We start from the raw sequence: 21,076 nt of genomic DNA on the forward strand, positions 1-21,076 counted from the left end.
GCCCAGAGAACTTCTGCACACGCTCAGGCTTCAGACAAGCCAATTCCTTGACCTCATGTCCACCCCAACATCACAGGTCCAACCACTTGGAGGGAGAGAGACCCCAGTGGGCCAGTCTGTGCCCTACCATGCTTCCATGGCCCACCAGGGATATTAGTGGGTGGCTCCTCCACAGAGCCATAAGCATGTGTGTGTACTTGGCACGAACTCCCCAACACCTATCCTTTCTGCAGCAAGAGGGAGACTCTGGTGCATATTTATGTGGAGCGCATCAGGCTGCAGCCCCTCTTTTGGATCCTCCAGAACCTCTTACTGAAGTTCTGGCTGCACTTTTCCCTGCACCTCCTGATTCATGCACACCCCATCTATGGCCCCATGAAGTCACAGGACCTCCTTGTCAACCTCCTCCTGGTGCTGTCCAAGACGGCTGTCCATCATATCAGGAAGCTGGATGGGGGCAGTTGCTCTGTGACCAGAGGGCCTATTTCTGATCCCTTGTCCAATCACGCCTCCAGGCAGAGTTCCTCTGGGCAGCGTCCACTGATTCCTCAGATGCCTTTGAGGAGCAGCGTGGCACTATTGGAGGTTCTCTGTTCCACATCCCCTCTGGATCCCCGAGTTTAGCTTTCACTCCCATCCCTGTTTTTTAATTTGTTGTCTCCAGTACTCGCTTGCAGCCTGAGTCCAATGGCTCCTCCTCTTTAGTGGAGAGGGCAAGCCTCTAGCTTTGTGCAGGCTTAGTACCCGCAAATTGTAAACGTTTGGACTCCTGTCTCAGTACCCACAAACACTACATGCTTTCCGACCTCCACAAGGAGGCAGGGTCCTACAGACAACAGCCTCCTTCATTACACAATGCTTACCGAGTCCCTGAGCACCTGTCCAATAAATGAGGCAGAGGTCTTGTGGAAGAAATAGTACCTGATCACATAATTAAATACTATATTGTAATGTAGGCTCCCATGGAGGTCAAATTCAGATGGCACAGGCAACCTTAATTCTGGCAGTTCCTAACCTCTGAGCGCTTGACTCTGCAATCTGAACAACATCCTTTGACGGCAGAGTTTCTCTAATTGTACTCTCTTAGGTTTTAAAAAAGCAAACTGAGAAAACAAAAATTCCATCGTGTAGCCTTGTACTGACACCCACATGGGTCAGCAGCAGCGCTGGAACTGTTGGAGCCACAGCACAGACTTCTGCCACTTGAGGCCTCAGAGCAGTAGTTGGTTGTGCACCAGTGGGGGATGGGACACTTTGCCAGTGGGTTCCACACACATTTGCTGATGGCAGAGGAACGATAAGACTCAAGAACCTCTGGTTCCAGTGTAGGCTCTGGAGGGGGGTGTACTCTACTGGGCAGACTCTTCTCCCTGCTTGCCCCATATTTGATCCTTTCTGACCCATCCCTTCCAGCCTGTCCCAGTCCTGTCTCTGCCCCACCCCTGGCTCCTCATCCCATTCTTCTCACTCAGCCAATTCCAGTCCCTACTTTTCAGAATTCTCACTCCAGCCCCCTTGCCCAGCCGGTCCCAATTTCCCACCTTCGGTTCCCAGTCCCAGTCTCCCCACTACCACTCTCAGTCCCAGTCCCCTTGCCTAGCCAGTGCCAGTTTCACTTCCATGCATGCCCAGCTCTTTGCCCCCCTCCCCATTTCCTTGCCCATACAGTTCCAGTTTCCCCCTCAGGCTCCCTGTCCAGCCTGCCTTTCCCCCTGCCTCAGCCTCCTGTTACCCCCACACCCACGCTCCCTGTACCCACAAAGTCTCAGTTTCCCTCCCTGGGCTCCTCGTCCAACACCCACATCCCCCTCAGCACAGCTCCTTGCCCCAGTGTCTTTGCCCAGCTTTTTCCCCTGCATCCTAGCTTCTTGTCAGATTTGTCCTCGCTCCCATGCAACCTCCTTTCCTCTGCCCCACTGGTTCCCAGTCTCCTCCACCTCCCAGGCGACTAGAACAGCAAACCTGGTGGCTCCCTGCCTTAGTCCATCTCAGCGTCCTCTCAGCATCCAGGGTGTGACTAGCAGAGGGCTGTGCCAATCACAGGTGTAAGCAGGGACCCAGAACCCTCTCTTATCCAGGAGCCCCGTCTTGCTCTCACAGGGAAGTGAAAGCTCCTGAGGAAGAGGCAAGGTTTTTGTGGAAACTCACAACTCTCTCACTAGTGAATGGGAACCCTCTGGCTGCCCACAATGCTCACTGCACTGCCCCAAGAATTCCCTACCTAGGAAACGAAACAATGGCACTAACAATTCCCTTCAGCATTAACTCCAGTGATTCTCAGTAACCTCTCCTCAGAAAGGCTCAGGCTTATGCTTGGCCAGTCTTTTTCATGGGCTGCAGGGTCAGCATGGAGTAAGAGCTTTGATCTACATTCCCCAGCCCTACATGCTCCAGTTTCAGAGCAGGCACTGAGTTTGCCCTGAGATCCTACTTTCCCTGAGGTCCAAAGACCCGAACCACTGACTGAATCCCACTCTCAGAAGGGACGGAAAGAAGAACTCTGTATTGCTTCCTCAACCCTGGTCAACCATAGGAGGAGAGAAGAAAATGAACCCTTGGTGTTTCTTCTTCGTGGAAACAATATTTCAGCACCCCACCCCATAGACAACTCTTGCAACATTCATTATTTTTGTTAAAGGCCCAGCTCCTGGAGTCATATGAATCTGAGATTTCATTAAAAAATAAACCCTTTAAGCAAACAAGCTTTTACCCTCATGGCTGTGGCAAAAAGCTTGAAAACATGAACACTAGAGGCACAAAACCCAGATGGCAGGAATCCAACAGTTTAAAAACCTATCATTTTTAAGCCAATCCGTGATTTTTTAGTTGTCTGGCATGATTTGTGGACTCTTGGAGCTGGCAAACCTGGACTGCTTTCTCCTGTGCCCAGGACAGGCCACAGGAGCTGGGGTGAGGCTCACACAGAAGACTCCTCCAAAGTCAAACACATTTTCCATAAAACCACTGTGCTTGGGACCATGCCTACTTGTCAGCATTTCAGAGTTTCAAGGTAAAGCTCTGCCATAAAGTGGGAGAATCTGGGGGCTACCAGGTCCCTACCCACAAGAAGTGAATGTTAGGGTATTTTCCTTGTCTTGTTCTCTCATACCCAGAGCAGCAAGCCATACTAATATAACATAAGGGCCCAAAATAGTCATCCCATTTATTTCCGTCAAGCCTACATAAACATAGGCTGTCTGCCAAGGAAAGGCCATAATATTAAGGCTCATGAATAAATGAGTGTTAAACTCCCTGACCTCTCTGCCATAGGTCTTTTCTTGCCTTTTCCCTACCTCCATTTGTTTCTCCCCCTTTTCTTTCATTCTGCGCAAGTTCCTTCTCGCTGATGTTCCTTTTCTTGCCTCTTTTCTCAGCTCTGTCTGCAGTTTTCTCTTTTCCTTTCATTCCTCTGTTCCCACACCCCCCATCCATCATTGTCCAGCCCTGGCTCTCTGCCATGTTGCAATGACCATTTCCAGGGGCTCTGGAGTAGGGAGTTGGGAGCAGGGGGCCATGGCGCTCCCACTTTCTACCAGCTGTAAGCACAAACAAGGGGGTGAAGAGGAGTGAGAAGGAGGCAAGGGGTAGCACGGGAGTGGGGTCTCGGGGGGGCCATGGTTCAGGTGCCTGTACCCTCCCTCTTATGTGGCATTTCCACTGCTCCTGCCCATTTCCCCTCACTCTCTTCCTTCCATTCTTGGGTCTCTTTTCTCCCATCGCCAGGAAAATCCTTTCCCAAAGGCTATCCCCAGACGGGAGTGCTGGACTCCTCTCCCCACAGACACCTTCCCTGGGGAGTTACACAAGGTTCAGTTCTTTCTTCTGTCCTACTTCTGCAGTGCTAGGAGAGCTGATGGGTTCTCATGCATTCCTCTCACTTCACAGGCTCACTGGAGATCAAGTGACATTGAAGGTCTCTGTCCCTATTATAAGGCTCTGGACAGACGTGGTCCAGGTTACCTAAATGACCACTCCCCCTCAGCTTCTCTGAGGGCCCTCAACAGCCCTGCTCCTCGGGAACAACGGGCTTGCCCCCAGCAAGGGTCTGAAGTGCCTCGGTGCAGGAGACAGGGTTTCTCATGGGAGCCTAGCGCGGCATGACAAGGAGTAAAAGAAAGGTGTCAGATGAAATCAAACAGAACTTGGGGGTTGCTTGTTACACAGTGGAGTTGATATGTGTATACCAACTTTCCCTCAAACTAGTCACATGGTCAAGTGACTAAGAACTAGTCGTTTGGTTAAATGATTGACAAGGAGGACAAGACATTTAACCAAATGCCCAGTGTTGCTCAATGAGCTAAACAACCAAAGAGAGACCAAAGTATTGTATTTTATTGCAGAAAGTCAAATACAAGAGAACATCTATCATCCAGCAACTGCAAATGTTGCAGGAGTTTTGCACCGCTATGTACCAGTGCCCAGCATTCAAGTAACATCCATTGTTACATTCCAGTTTCTTACAAAAGAATTTCCACCTGCTGGTTTAAGGCCCTGAGCAGTGTCATTCAATGAGACTTCACCTAAAAAGGAAGATTATTGATATGTAGATTCTCTCCCAGAAGCATTCTCAGGGTTTGCACCATTTTCCCTCAGCTCAATGGCTTCTAGGGATCCAAGAGTTATGGGAGAACTTCCCTCCAGTACTGCTGCCATGTAAACAACAGTGTTTGAAACAGCACCAAGAACACATCTTGGCTTCCTCCCACTGATCTCTGCCTGCAGGTGACCTGGGTGTGGCTCAGCTGTCTGCCACTCTCAGGATTCCTTCCGCATGCAAGCCTCAACCGCAGGGTTGTTTCTTTTCCTCCAATGGATGAGTGCACAGCTGCTTCTGACAGGAGCGCTCACATGTGCAAACAAAAACGTTACAGTCCTACCAATCCTCTTATGTTCACTTCCCAGGCCCATCTGTGGTCAGTAAAACTGGACACAGGACAGCACGTGGAAAGCAAGCAGAGAATGGGTATGAGCACAAGCAAAGGGCAAGCATTCAGAATGCCACTGGCTATTCATGAAGGCTCCTCTCAGCTTCTAAGCATACGCTACCACAGCCAGCCTCCGTTAGCATCCAAATATAAGCGAACAAAACAAACAGGAGCAGTCCCTTAGCTCACCCTTTGTCCGAGGCTGGCACGGCCACCCCTCCCAAGGATCTCTGCTGATCCCACTTCTTGCAGCTCCCCAGTCCCAGCCAATTCTACTTCCCAGCTGGAACACTAGCCCCAGGGCTACCACCCTGAGCACCTGGCCCCTTGCTCCAGGGACCTAATCCAGGATGAGCACCCTGCCTCTTCCCAGGGACAGCTTGTCCCAATGACTCATCCTCTTCCTTCCTGCTCTCTGACAGGCCTTTATAGGCCCAGGTGTAGCCCCGCCTCCGTTAATCAGCTCCACTTGCTCTGACACAGGGGCACTGGGCCTGGCCTGCTCCCGGCCTGCTCCCAGCAACCAGCAATGCTGTGACAAAGACTTTATTATTATTTGTCATTTGCATTTCTGTAGCACCTAGGAGCCCCCAGCATGGCGCAGGAGGACATCATGGTGCTAACCCACAACAGAAAGACAGCCCCTGCCCTACAGGGCTGCCAATCTAATGGTGGGAGTGCTAGCACATGGGAAGTGTGTATGCATGCAGCCCATTGGTATGGTCTTCACAGGTGTGCAGCATTCCCTGAGAAAGCATGCATGCAAAAAGAGGAGGAGGGGAGGTTGAGACATTCCCTTTAGCAGGGGGTTTGGGGAAAGCTAGGCAAGCTTCCAGGTCAGATGGAGGAGCAAAGGGGTGGGGCTGTAGGAGAACACATCAGGAGGAGGGTATATCTGTATCTCTGCATGGGCTTTGCAACAAGGAGGTGTTACACCCAAGAGCAGCATGCCAAAATAAAAATGATGCAGCTCAGAAATCATGGTGGCATAAATATTATTCCTAGATCTCCCCGCAAGGACTAAGGGAGAAGTGGCAGGAACAGTTACTGCCAGTCAGTTCGACTCTCAATGAAATCTTAGGGGTACATGGAACAAATGAGAGCTGCCAAAATACAGGCAATAGATCATCACAGAAACCCCATTTTCTCCAAAACACTGAGTGACCTACAGTACGGTAAGTAGCTTATCATTGCACTGAGTCCAGTCTTGTAAGTCCCACCCCAGAAACCAGCAAGCACCAGGAGAGCAGCATTTTTCCAGTTATACTGACATTGCAGGAGAGGCTGTGTCAGTTAGCAGTGCTTCAGCAAATGACACACAGCCGTGGTGGTAGTCCCTTGGGGAGATGTATTGCTCTATTCTGCTCTTTGGGGGCAGTGGCCTGCTCTTATCTGTGGGTCTATACAGCATGCCCAATGGGACCATGACTGGAGCCTCTATGTACTATCCCCCTATCAGTGCCACTGCTACTAATACCCAAACATCTTCCATTTGAGGTAGTGGAGCTATCTGTCAGAGACATCACATGTTCTCATATCAACAGATCTGCAATGAAAACGATGTGAATTCATTGTTTGGATATTTACAATAAAGTGCATCTATAACCTATTTCTGGAATTGCCGATTACCTGAAACCTTTAGCACTAAATGTTAAATTACCTTGACACTCTGCTGGAGACAGACTGTGCTAAGTGTCACCAGGAGAGCTAAACTGATTTTTAATGAACAGGAAATTAATGTACAAGACCGCAGGTAAGGAAAACAGGGAGTGTGTGGAGAAAAATGTGCTCAGAATACTTTTGGTGGCAATTATCCAACCCTTCTCCACTCCTCCTTCCCACTGCCCCATGCACAGTAAGGGCCATCCAGTTTATTCAGAAAGCTGCCTTCTTTAACTCATTTTCTTAAGAAAGACTCACATGGTCTTCACCAGAACCAGTGCAGGAGGTTAGAACACATGACTCTCACCCTGGAGTCAGTGCACAGGCTTAGACAGAACAATGACTGTGGTGAGGGAGCGGGATTCTCATGCCGGAGTTGACACACAGGGTTATTGCACAACGGACTCTAAGTTAGGGGGAGCTGAGGCACAAGTCTGCACAGAACAATGCTCGTGCTGGAACTGGATTCTCACAAAGCACAGATTTCTGATTTGTGATGCAAAGCCACAAAGCAGGTGATTGCCCGTAACTGGGCTGGATTCTTCTCTCAAGTGGGTGCAAATCAGTAGTCATTTCAGCAAAGACAATTAAGATAAATTGGTATAAAACCAGTGTGAACAGAGAACAGGACCCACTGTGGTTTACTGATCCTGCCAGCGCACAGAAAGGCCTCAAACATCCCAGTGCTGGAGCTGTGAGGAGAAGGTAACAAAAGTTATGGCATTTTCTGAGGCCCAATCTAGCCTCCAAATGTCCCAGGCCCTAGAACCAAGATGCTCAGAGTCTTTCAGTGCTATACATGCAAGGGCCTGATTCTGATCTCCAGGGTAATGCCATTGACCTCCACGGAGTTACTCCTGATCCCCAGGCATGTAAATGGATTCAGAATCCCACCTGGTTTCTAATTCCTCTGGTGGCAGCATGTACAGCTGACCTGAAAACTGGATGGGAATATTACTATAAATAAGAATCAGTGGGAGGAAATGAAAGTGTGAAGCTAATCTTGTTGCTAGTTTAACAACCAGTTCAGCGCTGTGTGTCTTAGAGCCCGTCCCAGATAGGGTGACCAAACAGCAAGTATGAAAAATCGGGACAGAGTGTGGTGGGTAAATCGGTTCCCATATAAGAAAAAGTCCCAAATATTGGGACTGTCCCTATAAAATCGGGACATCTGGTCACCCTAGCCCCAGAAAACAAGGGGTTGGTACAGCAATACAGGCAGAGTCAGCCTTAGAGCCTCTGAGCAAAAGTGCCAGGATCTCCCCTTTGATGCAGAGATGCCAATGGATGCAAGTCCTCCCCTGAGTGGATAGAGAAAACACTTGCTTAGGACCCAGCACTGTGTCCTGTGAACACAGGGCACTTGGCAGCCAGCATGCTAGATGGATGGGGAAAGGTCACTGTCTTCTTTCACAGGAGACACTCAAGGTCACTTGTAACCACCATTGCCCCTTCTGGTCCCTCCTCCACATAGCTGCTTATTTCAAATGCATCTGAGAGCCGGCCCTAGATCAGCTGTATGTCCTCTTACAACTGAGCTCATATAGCCTTCGATCAATAGCACTTCAGTCAGACTATAGTCACTGCCTGGTGGCATCTCCCTGCCCTGGCTCTGCTGGGATGCATTGGATAGAAAATACATCCAATACAATTGTTAGTCTATAAGGTGCCACAGGACTCTTTCTTGCTGTTTACAGATCCAGACTAACACAGCTACCTCTCTGATACTGGACAGAAAGTTTCATGTGAAAACAGAATGAGGGATTTTAATCCTTCCTGTGTCCCAAAGCAGCCTATAGAAGAACCTCCAGTCCACAATCAGGGCTTGGCTACACTGGAGAGTTGCAGCACTGGTGGTGGCTTTACAGCGCTGCAACTTACTCCCTGTCCACACTGGCAAGGCACATGCAGCGCTGTATCTCCCTGGCTACAGCACTGGCTGTACTCCACCTTGGCCTGGGGAATAATGACAGCTCTTGCAGCGTTGGGGTGCCAGTGTAAACAGTGATCAATCTTACTATGCTGTAACCAACCTCCGGAATCTTCCCATAATGCTTTTCAAGTCAAGATAACACTCTGTTCCGTTGTGAACTCGGGGCTCCACGCGCTGCTTATCTAAGCAACAAACACAGCTACTGTTTGCTTGAGCAGAGGCAGGCAGAGGGATCCCTTTGGAATGTTCTCTTGAGGAGAGAAGCAGCCCGAAGGGGGTGGGGTCCGTTTTGGAGCAGCTGCTTATCTGGTCTGAAGGCTATCTGCATTTAGTGAATGAGAGAGGGGTGGGGGAAGGGGTCGAAACTTTTAAAATGATTGAAGGTTGATCCTGTGTATCTTAAAGTTCTTAGAACTTGCAAGGCAGGGAGCTGACAGTGTCAGCTCCAAAAATCCACTCTATTCTGTCTCCCCCAAGCTCCCTGTCACACTCCACCCCACCTCCCTCTTTTGAAAAGACCGTTGCAGCCACTTGAACGCTGGGATAGCTGCCCATAATGCACCACTCCCAACACCACTGCAAATGTGGCCACACTGCAGCGCTGGTAGCTGTCAGTGTGGCCACACTGCATCGCTTTCCCTACACAGCTGTACGAAGACAGCTTTAACTCCCAGAGCTGTACATCTGCAAGTGTAGCCAAACCCTCAGACTCCCAATCCACTCATGGGCCTTATACAGTGGAAATGGGATCAAGGGTGCGACTTGCATACAGCAAGGAAGGATTGATTCAACTGCTTCAGATTCTCAAGGCTCTCCCTGGCTCACATTCTAAATGTGCTGGTTAACGTGCAGACGGGAGATTTATCCTGAGAGAGGAGTAAGTGATTTGTCGTGCGTGCGTGCGCGCGATGCAAAACCCTGCAGCTGCAGGTCAGTCCCTGACCCTACAAGAGTCTTACAAAGGCTCTTGGTAAGAGGGGGCCTGGAAAAGACAATGGCCAGCCCAGCCAGGCTCTGTACATTAAATCATGCAGTAGGTTTCTCTAATGAACTGTTCCTGTTCGAAAATCTGGGGCAAATGTGGGTCTGAACAACAGAAATACTGCCACAGTTGTAAAGGAACCATTTCAAAATGGAAATAATGGGAGCAAAGTTAAGCTTTGAAAGTGTTCATTCCAGATTTTATACCATGTTTCTGTAAAAAAAACCAAACCAACCACCCAATCCACTCCCTCTATATAAGGTGATAAATATACTTCTCTCCTTCCAAACATATTTTATTGGACGATGGTTACTATCTCTGATTGTTATTTGATACACTTGCAAGAGCACTTAAATCACGTTTTCCCCTTGGTTTTTCTTATGATGCAGCACTGGAGGAATCGTTAATGCCACAGAAATGGTAAAAAGCAAAGCTGCTCAGATACCATGGTGATTGGCAACTAGATCAAGAGATAGCAATTTTATAAGTAACACCTGCGATATACAGACTACCTAGCTCAATGCAGCCAGATGTGTGGGTGAAAGCTTCTCTGATGACCCTCTCTCTACAGATCTGAAGTACCTTCAAGGTAACACTCAACCTCAAATCACAGGCTGCCTTTGTCTGGAAATTGGTCAGCAATGACTATAGCTTAATGAATTTGTCCCTTATTCTCTGAAATTCCACACTGGGAACAGAGAGAGAAAAAGATGAAATACCATTGAAAAGTGGACTGATTTCAAATTTGACATCAGGAATCATAACGTTCAAAAACTTCAATCTCTCTGGTCATTCAATAACAGACTTAAAGTGGCAATTCTTCAACAACAAAAAACCTTTAGAAACAGACTCCAACGTGCAGCTCCAGAACTGGAATTAATTTGCAAACTAGATATCATCAGATTAGGCCTGAATAAAGACTGGGAGTGGTTGGGTCATTACAAAACCTAAACTTAAATTTCTGTAATACTAATTTCTCCCTACTGTTACTCACACCTTATCAACTGTCTGTAATGGGCTACTCTCTTACTGCTTCAAAAGTTTTTTTTTCCTCCCTTGGTATCCTGCTGTTAATTGATTTATCTCATTAGACTGACCTCACACTTGATAAAGCAACCTCCGTCCTTTCATGTATTTATACCTGCTCCTGTATTTTTCACTTCATGCATCTGATGAATTGGGTTCTAGCCCATGAAAGCTTATGCCCAAATAAATGTGTTAGTCTCTAAGGTGCCATAAGGACGCCTCATCTTTTATCAGGCTGTGATTTGCTAGCCAGCAAGTAAATGACAGATAGATTCAGAACCTGGGGTCTGTCATTAGAGGAAGAATAATGGTGGCTGCAAATGGAACGTAAGGCATTCTCAAACAGAAAGGTCTGAATAAAGTTCATGATTTCTGTACATAAAGGAAGAGTATACAGCTGGCTCCTTTCCCTATTCACTGACAAAGGTTTCAGGCACTGGGAGCATAGCTGCTAATTTGGAGGGAGTGGCTGCATTTGCAGCTTTGCTGATTGATTAGAGGAGAATCCATAACTTCAGAGACCCCAGTGGGTTTTTCAGAAGTACTCACTGTGGGCTCTGCTCCTGCTCAAGTCCTTGGGGAAACTCCAATTGGTTTCAGTGGGAGCTTAGGCCAGTGCTCAAAATCCCACCCTATGGGTTTTCAGAGCTAGATAGCTGAACAAGTCATCCTTTTAGAGGGACCTCTTCACTGCCCCCATGGCTACCCACACACCCCAGAGGAAGGCAAGTAAGTTGGTACAGGCTTATGAACAATAGCTGCTAACATCCCTGCAAAAGGTGTTAATAAATTGGCAAAGGAGAGAAAGCGTCTTTTGTTCTTGCTTATCTGGCCCCAGCAGGGTGGGCCAAGTATGGAGAAGCTCAGGGCAGGGCAGAAAAGGATGAGAAAATTGATCATCAGCCAGGTGTTCCTGTTTTGGTTCTGCATGTGCGGATGCAGCCCAGGTCATTTGGTCTCTCCTCCACATGACACAACATTCACCCAAGACAGTCAAAAATATCATTAAAAATGCCTAAGTCTGGATAATACTCACACCATTCCTGAGTTCCTGCGGCAGTCCAGCCTCCCTTCCCAAACCCACATTAATACATTCTGCAGTTTTCCATCATGACATGTCCTCTGGTCACTAGGAGATTGTTCTATTCTCCTCCCCCTTACTGCACATATGGCAAATATTGTTCTCTAGACATTGCAGCATCTTCTGGGTCAGAATCAGAAACTCCTGCACACCTGGGAGACCTGCATGCATGCATCCATTGAAGGAGGGGGCAAATTGGGGAAGGGGAGCTGCTCTGAGAGGCTGTCCATCAATGAGAAAGAAATGACAGGAAACTGCAAAGCAGTGAATAAAGAGGGCGTTGCAGGATGGGCAGCGTGTAGCATCCTGCAACCTTTTGTTCCATCACCCAGGCTTGGGAAAGTAGAGTTCAGCCCTAAAGAGAGGGCAACTGAGTGTGCTGCTTGCTGCCAAGGGATCTGGACTACAGAGCATCTCTAAGCAGACTCCTGCTGGGAACTCCATCTCATCCACTCTGTCATCAATACCAGACGTTTACCTTTATCCTCACTCCACCTCCGTCCCTTCAGAAAGCCTGAGGAACAGGTACCCTCTGCACAGCATAACTAAACCATGAGCTGCAGCCATGTGATTTGGGTCTCACAAAGCACCAGCTCCCTCTTCTCCAGCGCTGTAAGCCAACACCATTAAGGAAGTTATAGGATAATCGCTCTGCCCCAGAACCCCCTAGGCTTCCATGTGAGCTCTCCTTATATTGTGCAACAAATGCTTTCATTCGACCAACCAGGTGGCATGTCAGAAGCAGGGAGCCAGACAAGGTTTGGTTACAGAAGACCCACTGCTGGGGTCACGGATGGTAGGATCCCTAGCAGGAGGCTGTGAGCTGGGGGGATATTAACATAATTTTATGACCAGGTCTTGCTGACTTGTTACATCCTTCCCCCCTCCCAACACACCCACCCACCTGGAAGGGTTTTTAATATCAAAGTAAGTGGGGAGGGGAATGGAGGCCGCAGCTCAGGCACTTGGCAAGCATCAGGGTGTGTCTCTTTCTCCTCTTGTCTTCATTTTCACATCCAGCTTCTACAAAGCTCAGTGGGGCTGCATTACACAGGTCTGTTCAGTACAACTCCCACCACCCTGTATGTGCTAAGACATTCCAGCTGCTTGAGAGACAATCCAATAGCCAACAGCTCGCCCCCCCAAACCAACCAACCAACCCACCCACCCCAGGAAAGGGGCAGCCCTGGAACTCTCTGCACTCCCAGGGCTGCTGACAGATGCCTGTCCCTGCTCCCCCAGACAGGAGTTCAGCTACAAAGGGGAATGCAAAACAACAACAAAGTTCTTGAGCAGGTCCCTTGGGCAGGACCCCGGGTTTATTAGCACTGGGTCATTTATCCTGCGGTTTCAGTTTGGCCTGACCCCTACCCTTGTAGCAGGGATTGCAGCTCCATCCCCAGACGCCTGCCAATGCAGCACAGTCCCGCAGCCCGAGCCGCCCTCCTCATGAGCCAGCCCATCAGCCCCATACGCTGCTTTCCCGTGCTCGGCTCCGGATCAGTGTTAATGACAGCGACCAGAAGCTGCCTATGTCCCCAGCACCTCAGTGCTCACACCCACCCCTCACTTAGAGCCCCCCGCACTGCGCTGTATGTAATTACATTGCTATCTCCAGCCCCCCACCCCCACGGGTCTACGCCGCAAATTGCCCAACGCTGAGCCCGGGCCACTTTCAGCCCCGCCCCTCGGCACAGCTGCCCCCCTCCCGCACCTGGTTCCCTGGGCCCGGCCGCAGGATCGGGGCCGCCCTCCGCAGCCGTAAAGGACACGAGGGGCGCAGATTACAGCACGAGCAGGGGAGGGGGGCAGAACCAAGATCTCCGGCTTCAAGGGGACCCCCCCTCGGGACCGAGCCCAGGACTCACCGCTCTGCTCCCCCAGAAAAACCAGCTTGAATTTCCGCAGGGGGTTTCCGAAGTCTCCTCCCGCAGACATGGTGCCGGGCGTGGGGCAGGAGGGGGTCCCTGGGCGGGAGGAGGCTCCTTGCCTTCCCTGGGCTCGCTGGCGGGCGGAGGGGGCGGCCGGGCGGGGCCAGGACACGCCGGAGTCGCTCCGAAGCGATGGGGATGCTGGCAAGCGCCGCGCTCTGCCTCCTGTATCTTCTCTCCCCCGCCCCGCCGCCGGCGCCTGCGCCTGCGCCCTGGCTCCGCGCTCCTGATGTCATGCTGGAGCAGCAAGCCAATGCAGTGCTGCAGGGAGCTTCGCCGGCTGCATCTGGGCAGGGCAGGGCAGGGCTCCTTGGGCAGCCTCCCCCGAGTCCCAGCGACCCTCACCTGCCCTGCTAGAGCCGGCTCCGGCTGCAGGGGGGCAGCCTTCAAAATGCTGCCTCACCTGAGAGAGAACAAAGTGTCCTCGGGGCTGTGCAGCAGCAGATAGCGGGGGGGAGGGGAGAGAGAAGGGGACGGAATATCTCCCCCCAAAGCCCCCAGTCCAACACCACCTGCTCCACACCAGCTCCCCCTGCATGCCCAGACCAGAGCCAGCCTCCTTCCTTCCCCTCCTCCTGCCTAGGGAAAATAAAGGCTAGGCACAAGCATCTCCTTGCTGCCCGAAGGTGACCAGAGCTGCACTGTTTAACAGGAATAACAAACAGTACAAAGGAATCGCATCCTGCACTGCTGAAGGGTAACCCGTTGGTATCATTAGTATTATAGTTGGGCCTAAAGGCCCCCTGGTGCTAGATACACCCATAACAGCTGATCTCTGACTCTGCCCAGTTTTCACATTAGGGCTCTGGGGCAGTCATGCATTATCATGGGCTAAATAGAGAAAGGAAGTATTCTCATTTTACTGACGGGGAGCCACAGGTGAGAGAATAAGTGACTGTCCAAGATCACATAGCAAGTCCCTGGAAGAGCTCCTGCAGCCCCTTATCAACCCGCTACCTCTGCAGTGGAATGCATCAGTTATTTAACTGCACACGAGAACACCACCCTGTGGTTCATGGGGTATGTGCCATATGTGATTGAAATTTCAGGGTGAATTTGCATCATGAGCTCTGGAGAGGCACATTTTAAAAATGAACATAAGGGAATTTGGCTCGGTGGGGTGGAATGGAATAAGTCAGCTGGAATGTGCCCAGGTAACACTGGTGGTTTTGAAAAAGTGACAGAGGATCAAGACCAGGGGTTCTCAAACTGAGGGTCCTGTCGCAAGCGGGTCGCAAGATTATTACAGCCGAGGTCATGAGTTGTCAGCCTCCATCCCAAATCCCGCTTTGCCTCCAGCATTTATAATGGTGTTAAATATATTTAAAAGTGTTTTTAATTTATAAGGGCGGGGGGGGGGTCTGCACTCGGAGACTTACTGTGTGAAAGGAGTCACCAGTACAAAAGTTTGAGAACCACTGATCAAGATTGTCTCAGAAGGAAAAATGCCACTATTAAGTTAACCAGCACCACTACTTTTGGGGGCTCCCATGTACCCAGTTTCCAGGCCCAAACCTGCTTAACTTGTGAGGAGATCATAGGACCATAGGGAGGAGTACAATCAGCAATGGTATTTTTTAACACCCTCACTTCCAGTGCATTCTGGGAGGCAACTCACTCCTTAACTAAAACCAGCGAATGATAGAAAAGAGGGAAAATAATTGAATAGGTCATCGTATCTACTCCCTCTCCCTCTCCCTCTCCACCACTGTAAGGTTCTCCCCACCAGTGTATTGTCAAGGGCTTTGTGCAATGTAATCTGAAATGCTTCTGGCAATGAGGCTTCCACCACATCCCCTGTGGGAAGCTATCACACCTATGTTTAATAGACTTCTCTAATAGGAATGGTTTTTGTGATATTCAGACTATACTTTCCTTTGCTTAACTTCAGATCATTATTAATTATGTCTGCTTGAAGCCTCTGAATTTCCCAGCACTTTAGTTCTTCCACACATCACATACTTGGAGGCAGTAATCAGAGCTCCCTCTAAGCCATCATTTAGATGGGCTCTTTTATTTAATTACATTAATTTTTCCTCATCAATCAGCTGCTGCAGTCGCAGAACTCCAGTCTGGGTCTCAGAAGGCCAATCTCCCACTCTGTGACATGGCATCTTTGAGTCTGCAGCCCAAACTTGCCTGGACTTGCATATTGTGTGTTCATATTAATTTTCCATCCACTACCACAGTGAGATCTCTTTAGCATTTCTTCTTGCTAAATATCTTCCTCCTATTGAATAATAGGTGTGGGATTATTTCCCACTGCCCCCCTCCCCAATCTAGCGATCTGCATTTTTCCCAGTCAGATATCCTTTTCATTTATTTCCTGTGCTTATTTATAATTCTCTAGGCCCCTTTATTTTCTTTCTGTGGCTTCTCCTAGTTTACAGTATTCCCCACAAATTTAACTCAGGAGGGCGTGGCTCCTAATGGAAGATCATTACATGTATATTAACTCAAGTTACCACTGTTCTTTGTGGTAACCTTCTGGATCCTTGCTCTGTTTATTGATACCCTATGCTCACCATTCTTCAGCTTGCTTTCACTTCATCTGACAATGATCATATCTAAGCTGCTTTCAGTATGTCTTCCCACTACGTTTCATAAGGAAGTGTGCTGCACACTTTACGAAAGGCCAGGTGCACATACTTATTGATTTCAGTTATTCCTTCCACTGATGTTGATCAAGAAAAGCAAGCAGGCTTCTCCAGCATGCTGTTCCTTGCTCTCTGGTATTTGCAGGGAACATATTTTGCAAATCTGGCACATACGTTCGTCTTGGGATCGGCACTTTTTAAACGTATGTGTAAAGTGACACTAAGTAAACCAATGGGATGAGCCAAATTTCTCCCTCAGGTAAATCCACCGAAGTCAGTGGAATTAGACCACCATAATTCTCAGCCCTTACAGTTTTCCTCACCTCACTATCACTTCCCTTATTTTACCAGACAGTGACTGGCTGGAAGAAGAACTGATGTGTGCTGGGGATCTTGTACTGTATTCAGACCCCAGCGAGGTACCCACCATCCCCTGACTGCTGCTAGAAGTGGCCCCATCTTTCTTACCCTCCCAATGTAAGGCAAGGATACCAACTTGATCTTTCACTAGAAAGTAACTATTATCATTGTAGCTTTGGGGATACAGACGCATAGATCTTAGCCTCATGGGCCCCAATCCTCCAAGGTAGTTATGAACCTAACTCCCAGTGGAAACTAGGAGCCTAAATATTTTGGAGGATCTGGGCCTCTGTTCCTACAATTCTTCCCTTTACTCTACCATGCTGTATTATCGCTGATGGACAGTCACTTACCCAGCAGCCTCTGGGTCCTGAGGATTGGTATCTGAGCTCTTGTTGGCATGTTGGCAGGGGAGGAGCTTGATCTATTGCTGCATCAAAAGGAAAATTTAACTACTTCCTCTGAACCAGTTTAGGGACCAGGAGCTGGGGGTGGGGGGTCATCCCTTTGTGCAGAGCTAGCAAGAGAGATTCTTCCCCTCAGCGGGAATGTGGCAGGGTAAAGAGCAGGCATGGCAGGAACTGTGGTCACAACTTGGCAATGTGTAGCTGTTTCATTATTACAGATGAAAATTGCTTTATAGTCATTCCTTCCTTTTCTTGCAGAGAGTTCTCCAAGGAGCTCAGTCAGGCTCTGCAGGTATGTCTCTATTAGCTAAACAAGTTCCTACTGATCACAGACTGCCAGCCCCCAACAGCTTGCAACCTGCTGATACTGGTGCGACTTCCCATTCAACGCAGGGTACTATGGGGGAATCAACAGGCACAGAGTTTCAGACCATCAGTCTTATGTTGGATTGGGCATCTGCTTATCTTTGGCTGTCTCTTAGCATCCCATTGCCCTGTTCGCAAGGCATACAGGTCACAGCAGCAGTGGTCAGCTGAAAGCCAGAGATTGGGACATCAGCAGAACTGTGGTACGCTGCAGTGGGGCAATAGTGCGAGCAGCTGGCGCTCCAGAGAGTGGAGATCCCCTGGTGGAAACTCTGCTGCGTCCTGGGCCTTTGCCATAGGCTTTGGCAGGGTTGTGCTAAGAGTGATTGCAGGCTGCAGAACTAGGACCCAAGTGCAAAGAGATGGCAAGATGAGCTACAGACAGCATGGCAGGGGGTAGCATAAGGAAAGGCAGTGCATGCATGCAATGTTATCAGCTGGCTATATACTGGTGGCGGCCACTGCCAGTTCTCCACTTGAGCCTTGCGTGATGAAGGCTCTCTCCTAGGCCTTCATTAACAGACGGCTCAAAGGAAAACCATTTTCAATCCAACTGGTTAAAACAAGGCCAGTCTCACTACTCTAGGTGGGTCTGCCCACACCTACGTTGTGGTTAAGGCATAGTACCAACACCCTGGAGATCTAGTTTCAAGACCTCCTCCATCTGACGTTGGGCACAATCATTTCTGTGCCTCAGTTCCCCATCCGTAAAACATGGCTCACAAGCCTCCCTTTATTTGGATAGTAAGCACTGTCTCTCATTAGGTGTGTCTGGATGGGGCCTGGCCCAACAGGGTCTTGATCTTAGCTGGAACATGCAGGCAGCACTGTAATAAGTGGGTAGTGTGTCTGCACTCCGTGTCCAGGCCTAGCTTTGTAAGCAAAGGAACGGCAGTGTTAATTCTGCAGGGTTGATTGATCAAACGCACATGTTAAATCCAACAGATTCCTTATGTCATACATGCCAGGAAACAAAGCCTGTTGAAAAACAGATCACCTGGGCCTGCCCACAGCCTCCTGAGGATCAGAGTGTTGAACTCAGCAGCAAAGCCTGGGGTTGGGGGGTTCTTGTATTAAAGATCTCCATGTGCTGGTTAGTGAAATTCAGCCAGTCTACTGTGCTCTCTCATTCCCTCTTCCCCCTCGCCTTAACCCACAAGCAGGCTTTGCTACCCATCACATGGATCTCACAGCATGATGAGCTGTTCCTCACCTACGTAGCGTCAGCGTTACACTCCACCACGGTTCCATATAGAAGTCCCATTTACATCTCCCTGTACATGTCAGGCCTGATCTGAGAATGTTATGTAAAGTGCTTGTTAATATGCATATGTCTGCTTTGCATGCCAAAAGCCACGATGCATGGGATCCTTCGGTGTTGCCATAGCTGTTCTGAAGCCTGATAAGGTGACGCTGCTGGAAGGGACAAGATTTTTAAATAAAAGCCTGTTAAAGAATATCATATGCTTGTTGACAGCAATGTGTAATCATGTGTTAACTAACACAATTGTAAAATGTTGTTTAGACAAGGGTCAAACTTCCGTTGCAAGTCATAGTTAACACTAGGGTGGATCTTTGATTTAAACAGGATTAGCACAAATGTTTGGTTCTTGGCTATGTCACAGTTTACAGCAGGGGTGGGCAAATTATGACCTGCGGGTCAGATCCGGCCCCTCAGGGCTTTGGATCCGGCCTGTGGGATTGCCCCCTGTGGCACCATGTCACTCTCAGAAGCAGCCAGCACCACTTCCCTGCGGGGTGGGGGGGGCAGGCAGAGGGCTCCATGCATTGCCCTTGCCTCCAGGCACCTCCCCCACCAGCTCCCATCGGCCAGGAATGGGGAAATGTGGCCAATGGGAGCTTCGAGGGAGGTACCTGGAGAGTGGCAAGGGCAGCGCATGTGGACCCCTCTGCCCCCCACCATCCAGGGGCTGCAGTGCTTCCTGGAGCAGTGCAGGGACAGGGACAGGGCAGGCATGCAGGGAGCCTGCCCTGGCCCCAGTGCACACCGCTGCCTCCCTGGAGCTGCTTTAGGTAAATGGTGCCATGCTGGAACCCAAATCCTGCCTGCACCCTGCTCCCCAACTCCCTGCGCAAAGCTCCCTGCTGCACCCCTTCTGCACCCCAACTCCCTGCCCTGAGCCCCCTCGTACACCCTGCACCCCTCCTGCCTCCCAACTCCCTGCCCTGATCCCCCTGCTGCACCCTGCACCCCATGCACCCCAACCCCCTGGCCTGAGCCCCCTCCCGCACCCCACACCCCTCGCACACCCAATCCCCTGCCCCGGCCTTGCATACAATTTTCCTACCCAGATGTGGCCCTTGGCTCAAAAAGTTTGCCCACTCCTGGTTTACAGTCATGTTAATTAACACATGTTGTACCATGCCGAGCCACTAGCAAACTGCAAACAACTCAGGCTTAAATTAGCCATTCAACTACTCAGTGGATACTTATGAATCACGGATCCATTTGCTGAAATCAGGCTTTGGGCACTGATTCCTCACGCAAAGATCTCATTCCCATCGCTCAGGTTAATCCCAAAGTTTCCTACATTTTACATAAATTTGGGGTCTCCTCACTTCTGTTGTTGAAAGTTATTTACAGCAAAAATAACAAATCATTGCACTGAAGTTGTACAGAGATAATCATGCATCTGACGAAGTGGGTAATCACCCACGAAAGCTCATGCTCCAAAACATCTGTTAGTCTATAAGGTGTCACAGGATTCTTTGCTGCTTTTACAGAGATAATGACACTAAAGGGATGAATCTCATGGCATGTGATATTTCCTAAAGGAATAATTTCTTTGTGTCCCTCAGGTTGCATCTTTGTCCCACATTGCATCCCATATTTGAACCTAAGACTGGCCATAGTGGGTCCCACCAAAGGTCCATCTAGCCCAGTATCCTGTCTTTCAACAGTGGCCAATGCCAGGTGCTTCAGAGGGAATGAACAGAACAGGTAATCATTGAATGATCCATCTGTCGCGCTTTCCCAGCTTCTGGCAAACAGACATCATCCCTGCCTAATAGCCATTGATGGACCTGTCATCCATGAATTTATCTAGGGCCTTGGAGTTACTGGTTTGAGAACAATTCGTGAACTAAAATGGGGCTACATTTGTGCGATGTTGCACTCCATATGTTTATGGAACTATGCTTATGAGTGTAAATATAATGTAACTGGAATATGCTTTATGCAAAAGGTCTCTTGTAAGGTATTATTACACAGCTTATGATCTACCGAGTGTGTCATCCTATTTGTATGAATGAAAGTGTGGGCCATTAATGGTAGTTTAGAATCTTGAGGACTCCCATTGGCCAGGACAATTGGTTGTAAATGGCTTTGTTTACTTGCAAGCCTTCCCGTGCTCCTGAGAGTCAGGCCGGAAAGAATGGAGGCTTGGGGTCTCACAGGACATGTGGCCATCTCACCTCATACTGGAATCCATCTTAAACCTGGTGCTTTTCCATTTAGAAGGATGGGTGGGGATCCAAAGAGGCAAAAGATTCCCATATTTAACCAAAGCTATAAAAGGGAGTGGAACAGAACAAAGGGGGCTGAAGTCATGAGAAATCCCCTAGTTACCACCTGAGCTGGAACTAACAAGGTCTGTACCGGGGAAAGGATTGGGCCCAGACTAGGAAGGAATTTAGTCTGTGAAAGAAGCTTATTGGAACATCTCTGAGGGTGAGATTTACATGTATTCAGTTTCTTAACTGTATTAGGCTTAGACTTGCGTGTTTTGTTTTATTTTGCTTGGTAACTTACTTTATTACTTGAAACCACTTAAATCCTACTTTTT

At 49.1% G+C, this 21,076-nt stretch overlaps 1 protein-coding gene across 1 annotated transcript in view; it reads right to left on the reverse strand.

The window, feature by feature from the left end:
- The window catches only part of RAB6B (RAB6B, member RAS oncogene family), a 147,268-nt gene extending 133,492 nt beyond the window's left edge, over positions 1-13,776 (reverse strand). The window contains 2 exon segments of the mRNA XM_050965662.1: positions 13,478-13,580; positions 13,582-13,776. Coding sequence (XP_050821619.1) covers positions 13,478-13,580; positions 13,582-13,776 — 298 coding nt within the window.
- Between the last annotated feature and the right edge of the window lie 7,300 nt (positions 13,777-21,076).

Source organism: Gopherus flavomarginatus, chromosome 8 (genome assembly GCF_025201925.1).
Source record: "Gopherus flavomarginatus isolate rGopFla2 chromosome 8, rGopFla2.mat.asm, whole genome shotgun sequence".
Classification (NCBI taxonomy): Eukaryota; Metazoa; Chordata; order Testudines; family Testudinidae; genus Gopherus; species Gopherus flavomarginatus.